Source organism: Petaurus breviceps, unplaced genomic scaffold (assembly GCF_028583685.1).
Source record: "Petaurus breviceps papuanus isolate PSGF00001 unplaced genomic scaffold, PetGlider_PUasm1.0 126, whole genome shotgun sequence".
In the NCBI taxonomy this organism is placed as follows: Eukaryota; Metazoa; Chordata; class Mammalia; order Diprotodontia; family Petauridae; genus Petaurus; species Petaurus breviceps.
In genome coordinates this window covers 25,904,437-25,923,778 of record NW_027185655.1, presented here as the reverse complement: position 1 = coordinate 25,923,778, position 19,342 = coordinate 25,904,437, and the positions used below count along the sequence as shown (strand labels likewise).

At 38.5% G+C, this 19,342-nt stretch overlaps 1 protein-coding gene and 1 pseudogene across 8 annotated transcripts in view; both read left to right on the top strand.

Annotated features, from left to right (window-relative positions):
* Nucleotides 1-19,342, top strand: part of PDLIM5 (PDZ and LIM domain 5) — a 221,990-nt gene that overhangs the window by 186,842 nt on the left and 15,806 nt on the right. For all 8 annotated transcript variants that reach the window (XM_069094458.1, XM_069094503.1, XM_069094475.1 and 5 more), the window contains 2 exons: nt 8,101-8,269; nt 17,033-17,213. In XM_069094458.1, coding sequence (XP_068950559.1) covers nt 8,101-8,269; nt 17,033-17,213 — 350 coding nt within the window. The remainder of the gene's footprint in view (nt 1-8,100; nt 8,270-17,032; nt 17,214-19,342) is intronic.
* On the top strand, nt 952-1,051 carry LOC138171237 (U6 spliceosomal RNA; annotated as a pseudogene).

Here is a 19,342-nt window from a genome sequence, read left to right as displayed (position 1 = left end):
AATCTCTACAACAATTTACTGATTCTCTGCTGGTTCATCTTCTCTGACCTCTCCTCTTCTAGGCTGCCTCGGTGGTATTAGTGAAGAAACCCTAGACCTAGAATCTGCAGCACTTTTCTCAGTTGGCTCCCATGGCCAGACACTGAAGGGTTTCCACCTCTCTAGAAATGGGTGGCAATAAAAAGGAAAACAAAGTCTAAAGCCCATTGTCATCCAGTCCAATCTTTCTGGTAGTAGTTGGCAGCACAAGCTTAGGTTTCTTTCTAGATCCAGCTGGAAGTATCCCATGAGATCCGCTGTCAGATCTGAGCTCTTCTATAAAGATGTATTTTTGTTTGTTGCCATGAGTTAGATGAGTTTCCTCACAGAGAACAAAGTAAAAAAATACATATTTCTGTCATTTATACCATAACTAGGTAATTTACATTTGTCCCACAGTCACCCAACAGTTCTAAGAAGTACAGTTTGCCGTCTATTATTAAGTTCAAAGCCTGCCTCAGACAGTTATTACTAGCAGCGTGACTTAAGGCACACAGTTTATGTCATATTCAAATTAAATGTTAGGAAACAGGACATTCTGGCCATATTTATCCTGAAAAAAGTGCCTTTATTTTCTCTGCTAGGCTGCTTTTTCAGTGTTTTATTCTCAAAATTTCCACAGTTTTCTATACCCCTTCATCAACAAAATTGTCCAAACCTGAAAGGGGGCAATATCTTAAAAAATGAAAAAAATACAAATTATCCATTTTATTTTAAAAAATGCACCAAATCATCTTCTCTTTCTATAAACTCACTATTTATCCCTGGCCATTGACATATGAAGTGTTTCTTTTCATTGTAAATATGACAAACAGATTAATGGAAATTAAATTAAATAATTAAATTAAAATGAAAGTAATTAAATGTAAAATAACTCAGAAAAAAGGTACGCTGGAATAAGATCGAATACATGTGCTACTTTGGCAGTACATACTCCAAGATTGGAATGAAATGTTTAGCATTGCCCCTCCACAAGGATGACTCAAAAACTCATGAAGCATTTTATATTTTTGAGAGACAGCATAGTATATTAGATAGAGAGGCAGCTTGGGAACTGAAAGTAATAAGGTCCCACTTCCGACACATGTTGGCTATGAGAATCTGGGCCAGTTACTTAAATTTCCAGGACTCTAAGGAAGTTTCTGAGACTATAAGTTTGCAGAAAGGGTGCCTACCTGCACCAGGAGACAATTTCCTCACCAGAGAGCATCCTATACCAATGAAGCTAGGTCTAGTTTTTACCCCTGTGGGTTTAATTTTGAATCTCTAATGACTTTGTAATTTTTCAGTAGAGAGCCACTTAAGATTATTGACCAAGAGAGTGACATTGTTAGACGGATGCTTTTAGGAAGCATATTTTGGCAGCAGGAGAATGTATTAGGAAAGGTAGAAAACTGGAAGGAAAGAAACCATTTAGGAGACTATTACAGTGTTCCAGGCAAGAGTGGATAAGGGTCTGACCTAGACCGTGTGAATGATAAATGGAGGAGTTTAATATGGACTATGTTGTGGAGGGAGAGTCTAGCAGACTTTGAAACTGATTTGGTATAGGGTAGGTTAGATCAGAGAAAGTGAAGAGGGGCGTCTAGGTGGTGCAGTGAATAAAGCATCAGACCTCGAGGCAGGAGGACCCGGACCCGAGTTCATATGTGACCTCAGACACTTGACACAATTACTAGCCACGTGACCTTGGGCACGTCACTTAACCTCAACTGCCCTCCCAAAAAAAAAAAAGAAAAAAGAAAATGAAGATCAGAAATTTCAAACTTGGTAACTAGAAGGATATTGATGCCTTGAAATGGGGAGGCGATTGTGGTGGTGGTTGTCATTTAGTCATGAATCTTAATGGCCTTATTTTTGTGAGATTTTCTTGGCAGAGATACTGGGGTGGTTTGCCATTTACTTCTCTAAGTTGAGGAAACTTTACAGTTGAGGAAACTGAGTCAAACAGAGGTTAAAGTTAAGTAACTTGCCTAGGGTCACACAGCTAGTGAGTATCTGAGACTGAATTTGAACTCCAAGCCCAGCACTCTGTCCACTGTGCCACCCAGCTTTCTGGTGGGGAGATAAGGAAACAATCGCTATAGCTTTGTATCAAATTTCTATTCTGTTGTTGTTATTGTTTAGACGGCTGTCCTGTATGTCATAACTAAATAATAATAACTAAAGTCATTCGTTTGACTTTGCAGGTTGAGAGTAAATACAAGTTAGTGAAAGTTTGCCCTGTTTTTTTAACTAGGAAGATACAGGTTTGTTCCTCACAGTTATTACGGATTGCTGTGTAATACCAGGGGATTTAATTGTGGGATCTGATCTGCCAAATCATGGATGGTATGTGATACAGGGCATTGAAAGACACAGAACTGAATCAAACCCCTGTGCCCCCTTTAATTAAGACACTCTACATCCCATTTAATCTGTGCTCTTAGAGTTGAAAGCTTAGTTGCCAGCAGAAGAAACAAACCTTCTGAAGTTGCAGAAATTTTGGATATTTGGCCTTGGTTGCACCTGTTCCAATTCTTCACGGCCCACATACCAGCATTCTCGGCCATTTGAGAAATGATAATGGTTTAATCAGGCTGAGTCAACTTTTAATCAAAGAAATGAAAAAGAAAAAGAAAAAAAGAAAATCTTGGTTACTAAATAAATTACATTACTCCTCCTTCCCCCAAAAAGCTCTGTACTTTGCCCCGAATCTGCCATTTGGCCACTGTAAACCCCATCCATTTCTGCTGTGTGTCATTTCATACTTGAATCATGAATCATATGCTGCTGCGTATGCTCTCCACGTAATGAACCAGACAAGCAAAATGTTCAGACGCTACTTTAGCCTGCCATCTGTTTGGGATGTCTTCAGGAGAGAAGACATCTTTCTTCATCCTGCCTCTCCTCCCATTTTAAACATCAAAGTGCTCAAACATGTTGGTTCCAGTCTGTATAAGAATGCCCTCCATCCTTTTGAAACCATATTCCTTGGGATGTTAGATGCAAACTAAATTAAGAGGATCAGAGACTTAGTATGAATTGACCCTGTTATCTATATACAACTGCATTAGCTCAGTGTTATTTTTAATAGCTCTTTTCCAATTGTACCAGTTTTTTTCATATCATAGAGGAGTGTAACTTTGTCATCATTAGAAACTGCCATCTTCCTAATGGATGGGATAGTCAGGAAGTTGTTGTTCAGTCATTTCAGTAATGACTTCTTGTGATCCCCTTTGGGGTCTTATTGGCAAAGATATGGAAGTGCTTTACTATTGCCTTCTCCAGCTTATTTTACAGATGAGGAAACTGAGGCAAACAGGATTAAGTGATTTGAACCCATGAAATTGTTCATCTTGTGCCACCTTGCGGCCCAGGGTCAGGAAGAGCTGAGTTCAAATCCATACCTAGACATTTATTAGCTGTGTGAGTCTGGGCAAATCATTTTACCCCTCTCAGTTTCCTCATCTCTGATATTAGAAGATTAAATCTGGTAGTTTCTATAATCCTCTCCAAAACTCTAAATCTCTGCTATTTCAGTGCCTGTTTGGCTTGGACTCATTTGCCAGTGTTACTATTCAGAAACATGTTTCTGTTCATACTTTTTTTCACATTAAAAATACAGGATGCCAGGCTTTCCAGATTACTCTCCATTCTCAGTCATGGGTTTGTTTTGTTTTGAGTTCAGAATCAATAGTAATAAAACATGAAGTCTGAGCTGCAACATGGATTCAGGCTTGAACAGTTGCAGGATACTGGGCTGATGATTGTGTTGCCCTGTTAAGGTCATGGAGCCACAAACCCCAAAGCTGCCCACTCCTTCCCCAGAGTGACCAATCCTGCTTCATACGATTGGCTCATAATTTTAAACAACCGCTCCATTAGTTGAAAATGGTTAAGGCAATTTGTACAGTGAGACATTATTTGGGAAAATACTATTTTTATAGGAAACTAAAATATTTTGATTCAGAAGTTTTAAAGAACATAATACCCATTTAAGTAAATAATTTAAGCTATTAAGCCTACCTTGACTGAGAAAAACAGTATGCCAGAACTGGAGATGACAAGACAAGAAAAAGAAAACGCAAGGAGAAGGAATTTAACAGCAACTCCTCAACTTTCTGGTGGAGTCAGATTCATAAAAATGAATGGATAATTGAGTTAATGATATGGATAATTGAGTTAATGATATAAATAATGAATAATAAAGATATAAATAAATGAACAAATTAATTGATCAGTTAATTAAATGAATGAATGAATTTTATGTACAAATTGTATAAATAAAATAGTTGTTTTATTATAAATATTTATAAATAAATGAATAGATCTCTAGTTTTAATTCCTATACTGCCACTTACTGACTTTGTGACCTTGGGCAAGTCACTGAATCTTTCCAGACTTCTAAATTAGAAATAATAAAACTTGAACTGCATACTTCCCAGTGTTAAAATAAAGCTCCCATGAGTGGTTTGTAAACTATGGTAGCTCAGTGAGTTGATTGTATTATGTAGGGGGTACTTATTTGCACAAATTTCTTTAAAAATAAATTTTAACCCATTGTATCATAATCATCATCCAGTTCTATTATAAACCAGTTGTTTATTTTCAACTATTTACAATAGCATTTGTGCTACTTGTTTTAATGTTTCCATGTTTCCCCACAAATTTATGCTTGGAGGTTCATGCAATAAGCTAGGAACCTTCCTGGCTTTCTCCTGACATTACTAAAATACTCTTGGGACACATTATCTCTCACCTTTTTTCTACACTTTTTCCCCCCATATTCTTTTTTGATCCATACATTTCTTTGATGGCATCCTTTATTTTAGTTTTTCCTTCCTTTCTAGTGTTTACCTCCACTATGTACCTCTCCACTGACCTTGGAGAAATAGTTATTTTTATTTTTTCAGAGACTATTATTTCATGACTTTTATAGCTTTATCATATCAGTAGAATATTGATACTAAAAAGCAAGAAGTTACAGGTCATTAAAGGAGTTTTGCTATTTCACAAAGTCAGTCTTTCTCTTTAATTCTGGGTGAAGTTCATTGTCCATTTGCTATCTTTTGAGGCTTTTGTAAATTGCCTCATGGGCTTTGATATTGGATGATCTTCAAGAACTGGCTAAGAGAGAGAGAAACAAACCCAAAACTTCAGCAAAAATTGATGGAAGATAGGATTAGTATTTGATGAGCAAAGTGGGCATGGATGGGTGACTTATGGCAAATCTAGCACAGGTGGTATGGAAAATGATTAACAGTGAATTTTGCTTACCAGTGCCCTCAACCCAATTACAGAAAATGAGATATTTGCCTTTGACCTTTCTATTTTCTTATCTTTTCCACCTTCTTTTCCCCTCTCCTCCATACCAGAACAGTCAATCAGCAGTCATTCAATAAATGCCTCTTATATTCCAAACACTGTGTTAGTTGATAAGAATACAGAGGAAAAGAAGGAATCCCAATTCTCAAGAATCCCCATTAGAAATACCTTCAAGTCGGTGACTTTGCCGTAAACCTTCTGTAAGCTTGCTGAATATCTCTAACATTGCAGTGGATCTGTTGTCTCATTGATAGGGCTATTTCTTCCAAGATCCAAATTCCAACTCACTGGCACCATCTAATGCTGTATGACTCATGTCCATGTCATCCTGTAGGTCCTTTTTGGGGGGGTGGGATCCCTTCGGTATGCAGAAGCCCTCCCCTATGTCTCTTATCTTCACATATTATAAATACTAATTGAGTATGTATGTTGTCCCTTGGTTATTGCTTGAAGAAGCATATGTCATTTTTGTTTCCAGTACAAGCCTATGGTCATTAGAAGTACTAATCAGCGTCAATGAAAAAGTCTAAAATGTGTGCAATGTAGTAAGTACCCTTTGGATTTTTTCATGCTGATGTTCTTTTTTTTTAAGTCAAATCAAACTTTATGCATCCAGGAAACTTCCTAGCTTTCTGATGTGTTTGCTCCTTGGATTTGGGTAATTTTTCCCCAGACCAACATATTATCAATACAATAAAAGTCATTGCAAGAATAAACTAAACACAATTTCATCCCTTTTTGATAATTTCCAATCATCACAGTCAAACATTGTCATTGTGCTGTAATACAGTGATGCCATCGTGGATTTGATTAATGCAACATATGTATTACACACAAGGCACTGTGTTAACTGCTGGGAACGCACATGTGAAAAGTACCATATTCTCTGCCCTCAAGGAATTTTTAGTCATTAGAAAGTTGAGATATGTACACAGATGATTATAATACAATTTGGAAATAGGTCTTTGCATGCACAGTGGAAAGAAAACTGTATTTAGGAGGCAAGATTTGACTTCCCACAAAATATTAACTGTTACTTGAGCAAAGTTACTTAACCACTGAATGCCACAATTGGCACTCATTTATAAAACTAGGTATCAGTTTATCTTCTTGAAAAAAACAGTGAACCATATGAACTTTGAGGCCCTTTTGGTTCCAAAATCTGGACTTCTGAGTTTCTTTTCATCAAAGCCATAGAACCTTCATACTTCAGACTGTAGTACTGTCTTCTGATTAGTGTATAACACTTAATGTGGGGCAGTGCTACTCTTGGGATGCTGTCTTCTTGATCAGGACATTTTTTTTTCCATTAAAAAGGATAATTGATGGAGTTAGTTTACTTACTTACTATTTGTGGTAAATGGTAAATCATTGCTCATGCATAAAACTTAAGTTATCTAAATAAAATCTTGAGAGATATTTTTTACAGTCATATTGATCCTCAGCAGGGCTCAAGGACCAGGGGGTGCTTCAAGTTTTCAGGGAGGAACACCAGAGTTGATTTTCTAGCCATCAGTTTTTATGTAGGAAATGTCTCATGTATAACTTGAATCAGTGATATTTTATTATTTTTTCTTGCTTACCTAGGGTTCTAGGTCAATGATTGATATGGAAACAAAGGTGTGAACTATATTCTAGAACTATACTTGGAGTATTTAAGAATTATATTGATAGGTGATGGTGTAGGTATAGGTGTAGATAGATGATATAGGTAGGCTGATGGTGGCAAAAGAAGAAAAGCAGTCATGTTGGGAGGTGGGTGGAAAAAGAGTCTGCTTTTACCACATGATTGACTTTGTAAATTTATTGGGTCTGTTCTACCACAGATAGAGGCCTTCTTTCCTGGAGGCAGCTGAATTTTGAAGAATTCACAGAGTTCAGGGGCTCACTCATGCACTTGTTTGGCTATGAAGTCATAAGGGGCTTTAGGGGGGGGGGAGGGAGAGAGGGGGAGGGGGGGGGGGAGGGAGGGGTTAGGACATCTGATCGATGTCGTGAGAGAGAGAGAGAGAGAGAGAGAGAGAGAGGAAGTGAAAGGAAGAAGGAAAAGAAAGGAAGAAAGAGAGAACAAAAGAAAGAAAAGAGTGCTGTTTTGTTCCTGGACTAGAATTTCTGACAGCTCAACTCTCCTTAGCCAGACTCAAGATTCTTAAAAACACTATAGTTAGCATTCACACATGGTCCTTCATCATAAGTTGGAGTTGGGGGAATAAGTTAGGGTGATACCTACACCATGCATGTCAAGCTTTTCCCTGTTGGATTGGATGAATGAAAACAATTTGTTCTAATGGCCGCGAAGGTGGCTGAAGTAGGCACTGGGGAGTGCTTAGAGCTTGATCAGCATCAAAGATGCCAAGGTCATCTACTGCTTCCTGGGCCTTTGTCAGTTGACTTACCTTTTGTCCTGCCACTGGAATTCAGTGACTCGGGAACAGAGAAAGCAAGCTGATGACTTTGAACAACTCGGCCTCACTTGTGTGCAATTTAAGCACATCAAGATGTCACCCTATGATATCACTGGTCGTCTTCGCTAATAAAGAAACATATGTTGGAATATCTTACATGTATGAGATGGGCAATTACTGGAGGGTAGATGGACCCTACAACAAATATATCAGATTCTCTCCCCTACACCAATATTTATTTATGTATTTGTTCGTTCATGAATTTGTTTGTTTGTGGGTGTTAATGTGAATATTCTGCTAATACAGAACAAGATTTTCCTAATGATATTTTCTTAATTTTTGTCCTTAGCTCCATCAACTGGAAAAATCTCAAACAACATCATTCCATCTGGAGCAGCTGCACCAGCCAGCCCGGCCCAGCCTCAGCTAAATGAACAAGACACTTATGTGCAGAGAGCCGAACACATTCCAGCAGGGAAACGCACTCCAATGTGCGCCCAGTGTAACCAGGTCATCAGGTGGGTGTGGATTGTTATGAATGACCTCTAACACATTAAGAATGGTCTTAGCTTTAGATAAAAAGTAAAATTAGCTTGTTACCACAGATCATGCTGATCCTGAAAAGTCCTGGATTATTTTTCCGTGTCAGGGACTATTTTACCAACTGAAAGAGACATTTCATGTTGGTAACATCTGGGTGATAAGACTGGAAACAGAGATGGGGTGGGCCAGTTCTTGAATGTCGAGGAAGGCATTTGGATATAACCTGGCCTGCAAGGGCACTTCAGCCTTTTTGTAGTGAGGACCAACTCTCTTCTTTATTTGAAGAATAAGAGATTTTTTTCACATAGAACTTATGGTTTCACTGGTTAATAAAATAAAACTGGTTTCCCGTTGAAGAAACTCCCTCTACCCATGCAATTTGACTCCTGTTCTGCTTTTTGCCTCAGAGTGTTGTCAGAGACACTGAATAGTCAAGTGATATGCCAAGGGCATATAGCTAGGTGTCAGTCCTTCCTGCCTCGGTGGCCAACTCTATCCCTTCCTGGGATGGGGAACCTGTGGCCTCAAGGCTGCCTGTGGCCCTCTAGGTTCTCAAGTGTGGCCCGTTGACTGAATCCAAACTTTGCAGAGGCATATGTGCTTGCTTTTCCAGAGATCTTTGATGATAGGATTTCTTTTTTTTTTAATTGCTTAATTTATTTAATTTTTAATTTACGGAATAAAATAAGAGTTTCCATAACATAGTATAATTTTTTAAAAAGATGATTGCACGTGAAACTTCAAAAAGACCGACTTTCAGAGGTATAGATAAAACTTAGGGAAGTTAATTTTTCAGGTTTATTTCAATGCCCGGAAACTTAGAACAAAGATAAGGCTATGACAGGTAACATAGGAAGCATAAAATTAAAATTCTTGATCCTTTCTTCTCCATCCCAAACACTCCTCTGCCTTTGCCCTATCTTGGAGAAAGACAGTGTATGCTTGGGCCCAGCGCTGCTCAGGAGGTCCAGGATGAGACAGACCAGAGTGACAGCTGGGGCAGGGGACAAGGGATAGTCTAGGCCCCAGGAAGAGGGGTTTTAGACTGTGAAGAAGGCTTAACAGCTTTCAAATTTTTTAACTACTTCAGTTTTGGTTTTTGTTTGCTTACTTGCTATTTTAGTTTTAATAATTTAATATTAGTCTAAAATAATTTAAATGATTAGTTTAATTATCAGAGCACTGATTTATCTCAGTAAATAATACCACAGCCCAAGCAGAGATTTTTAGCCTTTTTACTTGTACATGTTGCCATTATTTTGTGTTTTTTGCAAAACAAAGTCACTTTTTCAGGGACACTTGTAAGGCTTGAGATATTTTTTTGTGCTGGTGAGGCTTACCTGAGTTTTAATGCTCAGTCACAAAAGACCTGGAGAGAATCCAGACAAAGAACTAAGGAGTCTGAATGCTGATCAAAGCATATTGTTTTCACTTTTTTTTTTGTTTTGGGGGGCTTTTTCCTTTTGTTCTGTTTCTTCTTTTACAAAACGACTAATGTAGAAATATGTTTCCATGATTGCACATGTGTGACCTATATCAGATCTCTTGGGGAGAGGGGGGATAAAAATGTGAAACACAAAATCTTATAAAAATGGACTGTCTTTACATGTAATTGGAAAAAAGAAAATACTGTTTACAACAAAAGACCTGGAGAAGAAACACCTGTTAAGGAGGAAAAGGTATCAAGTTGTCGGTGGCATTGTGTGTATACTGACTAGTGCTTTTGACAAAAAGTCAAATTAGTTTGTTGTCACGAAATATATATCATATTATTTTAGCCAGCCTCTGGCTCAGTGAAGCTAATTTAGTGAGAAAGTAAGAAAAATCAGTGGAATTACTTCACATTTGCTTTAAAATTTAAGGCTAGTCCAGAAGGTAATTTTCACGCATGCATAGTTAGTAAATCACTGATATTTAGATATGCCTGGCCTCTCTTCATGCTCATTCATCATCTATTACATTTTATTTTGTCTCTGTTAGCTACATATTTGCTATCCATTGAGCATTAAAGCTCCATGTACTTAGGGGGTATCAGGAAGGGAGACTGGCTCATCAGGATCACAAAACACTAAGAGACCACCTTCACCTGGTCCTCTCAGCCCTTACAGCACTTTGGGAAGATTGTGGTAGATTCAGAATTCATAAGAACATGATCATGGTATACAAACCTTCGAGTCAGCATTTCCTAGATGAAAGTCCAAGTTGGCGCAAGTGACATTCTCTCACACACCTTCTCCATAGTCACAACTGTGGCCTACAATACTGGGGGTTGCCAAACTGAAAATTGTTATTGGATTTAATGATGCTTTAATTTATACTGTTAATCATTAATCCTTAATAATGATTTCAAAATCATGCAAAACTTACTGACATCAGGTAGCAAAGCAAAATTTGTTTCTCTTAATTGGGGTTAAGTGACTTGCCCAAGGTCACACAGCTAGTAAGCATTAAATGTCTGAGGCTGGATTTGAACTCAGGTCCTCCTGACTCCAGGGTTGATGCTCTATTCACTGTGCCACCTAGCTGCCCCTAATAAACTTTTTTTTTTTGGCAGAGGGGAGGGCAGGGCAGTTGGGGTTAAGTGACTTGCCCAAGGTCACACAGCTAGTGAGTGTTATGTGTCTGAGTTCGGATTTGAACTTGGGTCCTCCTGACTCCAGGGCTGGTGCTCTATTCACTGCACCACCTAGCCACCCAAAATGTGTTTTTCTAATGAAGCTATAAAAATAATGTTTTTGAGAACTCAGAAGATTCAACCACCCAAATTTTGGTCCTAAATAGGTTCCTTCTTCAAAATACACATTAAATCCCCCAAACCTGACCTCTATTGTTTGGGGGGGCGGTTTGTTTTGTTTTGGTTTTTTTGCATGTGATATTCTGCTAGACGGTCCTCTTTTTTTTTTTCTTGACATATTGAAAAGTTTTCTCCTGAGTTGTACTACATAGAATTTCCTGCCTCATAGCTGGGATTTTGGTTTTATGTGTTTTGGAGGTTTTTTGTTTATTTTTGGTTTTGGGGTTTTCTTTTTGCAGGCATTGGGGTGTTTTTAGAGGAGATACCTACTGAGAATTTTTTTAGTCTTACTGTTATAGTAGGGCATCCCTTCCTACTCCAAATTAGTGCCTAGATTCACTGTTAGCTTCAATTCAACAAATATTTATTGCTAGGCATTGTGTTAAAATAAACACTGTCCTCCACAAACTTATACTCTAGTGTGGGGATGTGTGGGTAGGGAATACAATGTTTGCAATAAATAAATAATAAAGTTATTTCAAGGGGGTATTAAGGAAAGTGTCATGTAGGAATGTCACACAAGTTGAACTTTGAAGGAAGCAAGTTATACTAAAAGATAAAAACCAGGTTGGGGAGGGTTGAAAATGCCCCTACAGGGCCAGCTAGGCGGCACAGTGAATAGACCCCTGGCCCTGGAGTCAGGAGGACCTGAGTTCAAATCCAACCTCAGACACTTAACACTTACTAGCCATGTGACCTTGGGCAAGTACTTAACCCCAATTGCTCTGCCCTCCCTTCTCCAAAAAGCAAAAAAAAAAAAAAAAAGAGAAAATGCCCTTACAGACCATAGAGATCCCCTGAAGAGTTTTGAGCAGAGAAACAATGTGGTCAGTACTGTATTTTAAGACTATAAATGTGGCAGCTACCTGTAGGACAGATTAAAAATTTAGGAGAGATTGTGGATATAAGAGATAAAATTTAATCAATCAAATTATTGTATGCTGAAATATATGCTTACATCTGGGGAGTTGGGTCCAAATGAAAAATTTTTTCCTTGGCTGTAGAATTTAACTTCATTAAAATCTATTGAATATTTGATACACATTTACCGGCAATATTCCAACTTCTCTTCTTTACCGTTTTATGGGAGAAAGGAGAACTTTGATTTCTTCTTATGTATGCTAATGCTTTTTGTTTTTTTGATCTGACCTCTGTTCCCATGAAGTTTACCATGTATCTAGGGGACACCAAGGCAAAAGTGAAAAATTCAGTAAATTCAGCCATTTATTTTGTCTAAGGGCTAAGAAACCAGTGTGGCTGAATGATTTCACAGAAGCGCTTAAAAATTAGTCACTTGACTAATTCTGGTGTTTTCTAGGCATCACCTTAACCAACAAAGGAAGACAGAAGGGAGTCTGATAGAGGAGAAGGAACTCTAGGCATAGTGAAAGGCCTTTAGTCCCAAGATCCCTTGCCTCCTATATTAATTTCATCTGGCATGGAGGCAGATGCCAAAAGATGAGGCATCATTTTTGTCTTTTTGTTGTGAAAATGCAAAAATTTCCAAAGTTGTAATTTGTAATTTCCTCAAAGACAGAAGTATGTGATTCCATGCAAATATTTTTGTTGTTATTTGTTTCATCTTCCCAAACTGGAAATTAAAGATTTTGTCCTTTGAAAATAATGAAGAATGAATTTAGCAATCCCCCCAGCATTCCAAATTCTGGGTAGGAAGTAAAATACTTTCTATCACCAATGTGGTTTTTAAAAAATTTCAACAAAAGATACCTTACTGTGTCTACCTTTGTTGTCCCTTTTTTGCCTTTGTGTTGTGTTTATGTATCTCATTGCCCTTCCCTCATTACCTCCCCCCTAAATCTCAGTTTCTTTCTATCTTTATCTTTTTTTTTTCTGTGCATGCCTCACACTCTTCTCTTTCCCCTTCGGTTTCTAGATCAAACATATGAAAAATATTCATTGAACTTCTTCTAAGGACCCCTGGTGGCATAGTGGATAGAGCACTGGGCTTGGAATCAGGAAGACTCATCTCCCTGAGTTCAAATCTGGCCTCAGACACTTACTAGCTCTGTGACCCTGGGCAAGTCACTTAACCCTGTTTGTCTCAGTTTCCTCATCTGTAAAATGGGCTAGAGAAGGAAATAGTATTTTCGCCAAGAAAACTCCGACAAATGAGGTCAGAGAGAATCAGAAACAACTGAAAAGACCAAACAAACATGTGGTTCTGGGGATATAAAAACAAAATGAAATAGTCCCTGCCTTCAAGGGGATTCTGTTCTATTGGAGGAGACATAGTCATAAGTACACAGAAAATATATATACCAAGTAAATGCAAGGTTAATGGGGAAAGGTGCTCACTACTGGGGAAAATCAGGAAAAAGCTTACAGAAAATGGTGCTTGCCCAGTTTTGATGTAAACTAGGGATTCTAAGAGTTAGAGTTGAGAATAGAGTCCATTTCAGGATAAATATTTGCTTGAATTTTTTTTAATGCAACACTCTAGATTGAAATATTAACAAAATTTTCCTCTACTGTTTATGAAAAGTATTTTGCTTGCTACCCCCCAAGTTTGGAGATGTAGGTATTTTTTTTTTTTAAGCAATCGGGGTTAAGTAACTTGCTCAAGTTTACACAGCCAGTTATTATTTCTGGGTGTGGTGCTGAGTATCTGAGCCCGGATTTGATCCAGGTCATCCCGACACTGGAGCTGGTGCTCTTACTCGCTGAGCCACCTGGCCGCCTCTAAGCAATTGGGGTTAAGTAACTTGCTCAAGGTTACACGGCCAGTTATTATTTCTGGGTGGGTGCTAAGTGTCTGAGCCCGGGATTCGATCTCCAGGTCTTCTCAACACTGGAGCAGGTGCTCTTACTCGCTGTGCTACCTGGCCGCCCCGATGTAGGTATTTCTGAAATTCACTCTTATTTTCAAAGAGCAAAAGCTTGAAATTTCCTGTCTGGGAAGGTTACAAAGGAATGATATTCCTCCATGGAATAATATCTCTGACTTTTTGGAAATCACAAATGACAGTTTTGGAAATTATGGTATTTTCACACCAAAAAGAAGAAGAATGGCCTTATTTGGGGTATTTGCCTCTAGAACAGTTGAAGTTAATATGAGGGTTAAAAGGCCTAGGGGTCTCCCACCTTCCTGTGTATGGAGATGAGAAGACAGCTTTGGGTATGAACCAATATGTTGAACTGAAGGATATTATTTTTATTATATTAATTGAATAGAGCTCTATGCTTTGCTTTGTTTTTTTTTTTTTTATTTTAAAAGGGGACAAGGAGAATGCCCTGTATTCCCTACTCCTGCGGAATATAAAGTTGTTCACTTATGAAGCCCTCGATTATTTTTCCCCTCCCATGAATCAGCGGAAGGTCCTTACCTCTGTATATTTCCTTCTTTAATTTTTCTGCCTTCATTCTTACAAGCCTTTGCTATTTCCGTGTATTCTTTCCCTGGCATTTCTGCTCTGCCTGCCATTTTTATCATAAGATTTTTAGAGGATGGGGCCATTTTAAAAAGTTTGGTTTTATGGTTTTAGCCATAATTACGAGGGCAGTGAACCAGATGTTGCCACTCCTTGCATTTGTCAATCAACAAGTATTTAATTGAGGACTCATAGGGTGCACAACATTCATTGTTGGAAGTGGTTGAATCCCATCTTATACTTTGTAGATGTCCGAGCCTATTATTCTTGTGCAGGCAGAGGGAAACTTAATCCTATCTGGAATTATATGAACTTCTTTAGTGTCAGTACGGTGTTAATGAGGCCGTAAATTAGTCAGTGCTGACACAGAGAGCACTTTATTATATGGAAAGGTTTGGCTTAGTTAATCTATACATACCTGAAAGGGCCCTGATGGGGAAGGTGGCCGTACTGGGAGGCTGGAGGGCATCAGGGCAGGTGACTGTGGGCACTGCAGCCAGGCCTGCAGGAATCTGGAGTCAGGGAGCAGGTAAGGACATTTGAGAATTATTTCTTAGAGGTTCAGAAGCAGTTTTCACAAAACTGTTTACTTCCACTCCCTCTAAAAAGCTTTTCCCACTAACCAGAATGAAAGGAAACAGTTGGACTGCCCTGGAGATGGACTCGAATGAAATGGAGTTTTATTTAATGTAATTTCTAAGTCTGCAGCCACTTTAGTAGAAATGGGGATTTCTACACTTGCCCCTTTCAGATGATTGTCTTCATCCCACTTTTGTGATAAATGTTTTCGAAGTCTTACAGTTAAACATTATGCCATTTCAGTTTCTCAAGGACTGTAGGAATGGAGAGCAGAGTCAAGAGAAGTTGGTTCTTTTTAAAGAAAGAAAGGAAAGAATGTTAATTTCTGAACCCCAAATAAGAAAAATGTCACAAAATCTTAATGCTTTTTTTCTATTTCTGGGTCACTGAGTCATCTGCCTAGAAGTCAGCTTTCTAGTGCTTACAGTTAATCTGTCTACACTGTGACTTTCCCTATTGAGGTTTTGATATATCACATGTTGGCATAAGAAATTAAAAGGGAATTTTGGGGAGCTTTGCATAGGATAGCAGACAACACAGAAAAAAAGTTTAGAAACTGAGACATGCATAAAATATATGTATAGAATTGTATAATATCAATATATTTTAACTGTCATAATATTGCACAATTCTTCTATGGTATGAAGGGAGGGCTAAAAAATTTGACACAGATTTTTGAGATCATGGGAGCACCATGCCCCTAACCCCCATGACATTCAGGGATAGCTGTATAATCTGTCCAATATCCCCTCCCTTCTACTGTGGTCATTAAGTCAATTCTGATTGTTGGTGTGAAGTTCTCAGTTCCTGTGACCAACTGGATACAATATGGGGCTAATTCTCAGTCTCCCCAGGTTCTGGCTTAGTCGCTGATGACTTTGATGACGGGCAGATCATTTGACCTCTCCGTTTGGTCTCCCTGCCTGTAAAATCAGGCTCATAATGACTGCCCTGTTCTATCTCACAGGAATGTTGTATGCACAAATTACATAATAAATTTAAAAGTACCTCAGAGATAAAGGCCCTCCATCAATGCAAGGTATTATGTTATAGCTGCAGGAAAAGTACATTATATAGAGGCCTACAGTGGTCTATCCATCCCTGTGGTCCTGATGCCAAGATATGGCTATCTAATGGATTCTTGTTAAGCAGACTGAACCCATCTTATCAGTTTGTGACTGTATCATGCCTAATGGAATAAAACCTCCTTTAAACATTTGTTCCTTTGAAACAAATGTGCAGCAAAGGACATTTCTTTTTAAATTAAATTAAGCCCCCTTTCATGGTAAGTAGGAATAAGCCATGATACATCAGAGTAGTTAATGTACTGTGTGTCTTTTAGGGTTTTTAAGTGTTCATTTTGTGATGGGATGATTGTGTTTAAATAAAGCTGAGAAATAAGTGTTTTGAAAAAAATTTGAAGAAGGGGGAAAAAAATCAGTCAGCCACAGAGAGATGAAGTGAGTTGCTTGGGATCATATAATCTTTTTGGCAAAGCCAGGACTTGAACTCAGTTCTCTTGTTCATCATTCCACATTATGACACTAGCTACATCACATTTGCTTCGTGACCTTGGACAAGTCATTTGATCCCTTTTTGCCTCAGTTTCCTCATCTGTAAAATGGGCATAATGATAGCACCTACCTCTGGGGTTATTGTGAGGATCCAATGAAATAATAATTGTAGTTCCTGGCATATAGTAAGAGCTGTATAAATGTGAGCGGTTATTATCATCATCATAATTGAAAATAGCAGGCATAGTTTAATCAGTGTGTCTTGCAATAGGCATAGGTTAATATACATTAATTAATAGGTTAATAACAGTCACATACAATGGCAAGCTCCTTGGGGACGGGGACTATCTTTCACCTCTTTTTTGTATCCCCAGGCACAGTGCCTGACACACAGTAGGTGATGTACTGTGCTAATATGGATGTTATGTTTCTGAGGAGAATTGAAATTATTTCTTCTGACAGAGGACCTTTCCTAGTGGCGTTGGGAAAGTCTTGGCATCCGGAAGAGTTTAACTGTGCCCACTGCAAAAACACCATGGCTTACATTGGATTTGTGGAGGAGAAGGGAGCCCTGTACTGCGAACTGTGCTATGAGAAATTCTTTGCCCCTGAATGTGTTCGCTGCCAAAGGAAGATCCTGGGAGTAAGTTTGAGTAAAAAACGTGTTTTTGTTTATTCCAAGGGTATATTTCTATTTAGAGGTGTCTTTGTCCTTTCCCTCTTGTCTCTGGTGGGGGTGGGAGCAGAACTGAGCAGAAGCTTCCCTCTCCCAATACCCTCTTTGCCCCCCCAACACCTCCCACACCCCCAAATATAACCTCATGAGACTCAGGAGGATAGGTAGGCAGCCTGTGGTTTCATCTTGCTGTTTTCCTGTTTGGCTAGGCCACCAAGCAAAAAAATAATTTACTGTGGATTCTCAGGGACCTGGGTGGGCTGCCTTCCTGGTATGCCGCTTGCTTAAGAAGAGAGAGGCAACCTAGGTTGAGTCTAGTCAGACCACACACACAATAGTTCACCAACATTGACACCTTTACTGTTTTAATTAAATTCCAGCCTACTTTTAAGACCGAGATTTTTTTCTACCTGCTAGGGTTCAACCATAGGAGCTCATGAAACATTCAAAAAATATGAAGTATATAAATGATGTATTTTTCTTACACATACATAATAATATTTTAAAATATAACTTTAATTTTATGAGACCGAGTAGGTAATGGAAACAGACTTTTGACAGAACAAGTTAAAACCACACATTTTGCTGAAAGAGTGAATTGAGGACAGATGAATTCATCGAGGTTTACAGAAAATAGGTGTTCTTATTTTCATCTCTGGAGTTTTTAAAACTAGATTTTGAGGTCAGAGTCTGGGCATTTGCCCTGTTGTCTATGGTGTAGTATATGTCTTTCTGGAAGAGAAAGAAACCACAGTGGCCTGTTTGTTCTGGAAACCAACTTAGTATCATGGGAATTTCTCCAATATACTTCCTAGAAATTGGATTCTTGTGCCTTTGCCGAATTATAATACTCTTTAAAAAATATAGTCTTATCTCACTAACTAGGAAGTAGACTAACGGTTACTTAGTGTTTTATGAAACCTAATGAAGTAGTCAACTAAAAATATCTACTAAATTGGTTTCTGACAGAAGGAAATTACAATCTGTAGCTGTAGAAATGGTGTCAGGCCTCTCTATAAAGACACAACTCAAGCCATTACGACACAGCTTAGAAGCATTGCTATTGAAGCAATGTAGGGCGAGGACAAATGTGAAAATATTTCCTTGGAGACTTTGGACATTCTTGATTGATAGAATGAAAAGGAGATCATATTTGAGGTCTAAGAAAGAGGCTTCCCAACTCTTCCGATTACTGCCTTTGTTACCTTGGGCAAGTTTCTTCAGTTACATCTTCTGTAAGATGAGGGAGTTTGAGAATCCATGATCGTTCCTGTCACCTGTTATCCCATTTTGCATAAAAGCAAATGCAGTTGTCTCATTGTTGTAGATTTCTGACAGCATTCTTTTTAGATCTGAATTAGTGCTTTCTTACTCATTGCCTCCAAATTGCTTTATGATAATAGCAAGCCATAATAATGGGGGCATCTGTTTCCATAGTCCTCTCAAATGTTACAAAGCACTTAGTGTTGTTCCCAGATTATTAGGAAAGAAACTAAGAGTTAGAGGAGTTCAGAGACCTCATCATGATCACAATGGTTAAAGGTTAGAGACAGTTTGCAAACATTTTCTGACTCCTATGTCTACTGTGCTGAGAACTATACTATATAGTTAACTCTTAGTAGCTAACTATTCTTTGTCATTTTCTTTTCTTTTAAATAAATGTTGATGTCTTTTGGATTTTTATTACCATCATTTCCCCCACCATCTCTCCCATGCTCCCCTCCCAGAGCACCATCTTTTTTTTTTTTTTGGCTTTTTGGAGAGGGGGGCAGTTGGGGTTAAATGACTTGCCCAAGGTCACATAGCTAGGTTTTTTTGTGTGTGTTAAGTGTCTGAGGCCAGATTTGAACTGAGGTCCTCCTGACTCCAGGGCCGGTGTTCTATTCAATGTGCCACCTAGCCACCCTACCATCCCATTATTTTTTTTTTTAAAGCAATCAGGGTTAAGTAACTTGCTCAAGATTACACAGCCAGGTGTTTCTGGGTGGGTGCTAAGTGTCTGAGCCCAGATTCGATCCCCAGGTCGTCCCGACACTGGGGTCGGTGCTCTTACTCGCTGTGCTACCTGGCCGCCCCACCATCCCATTTTTAAAAAC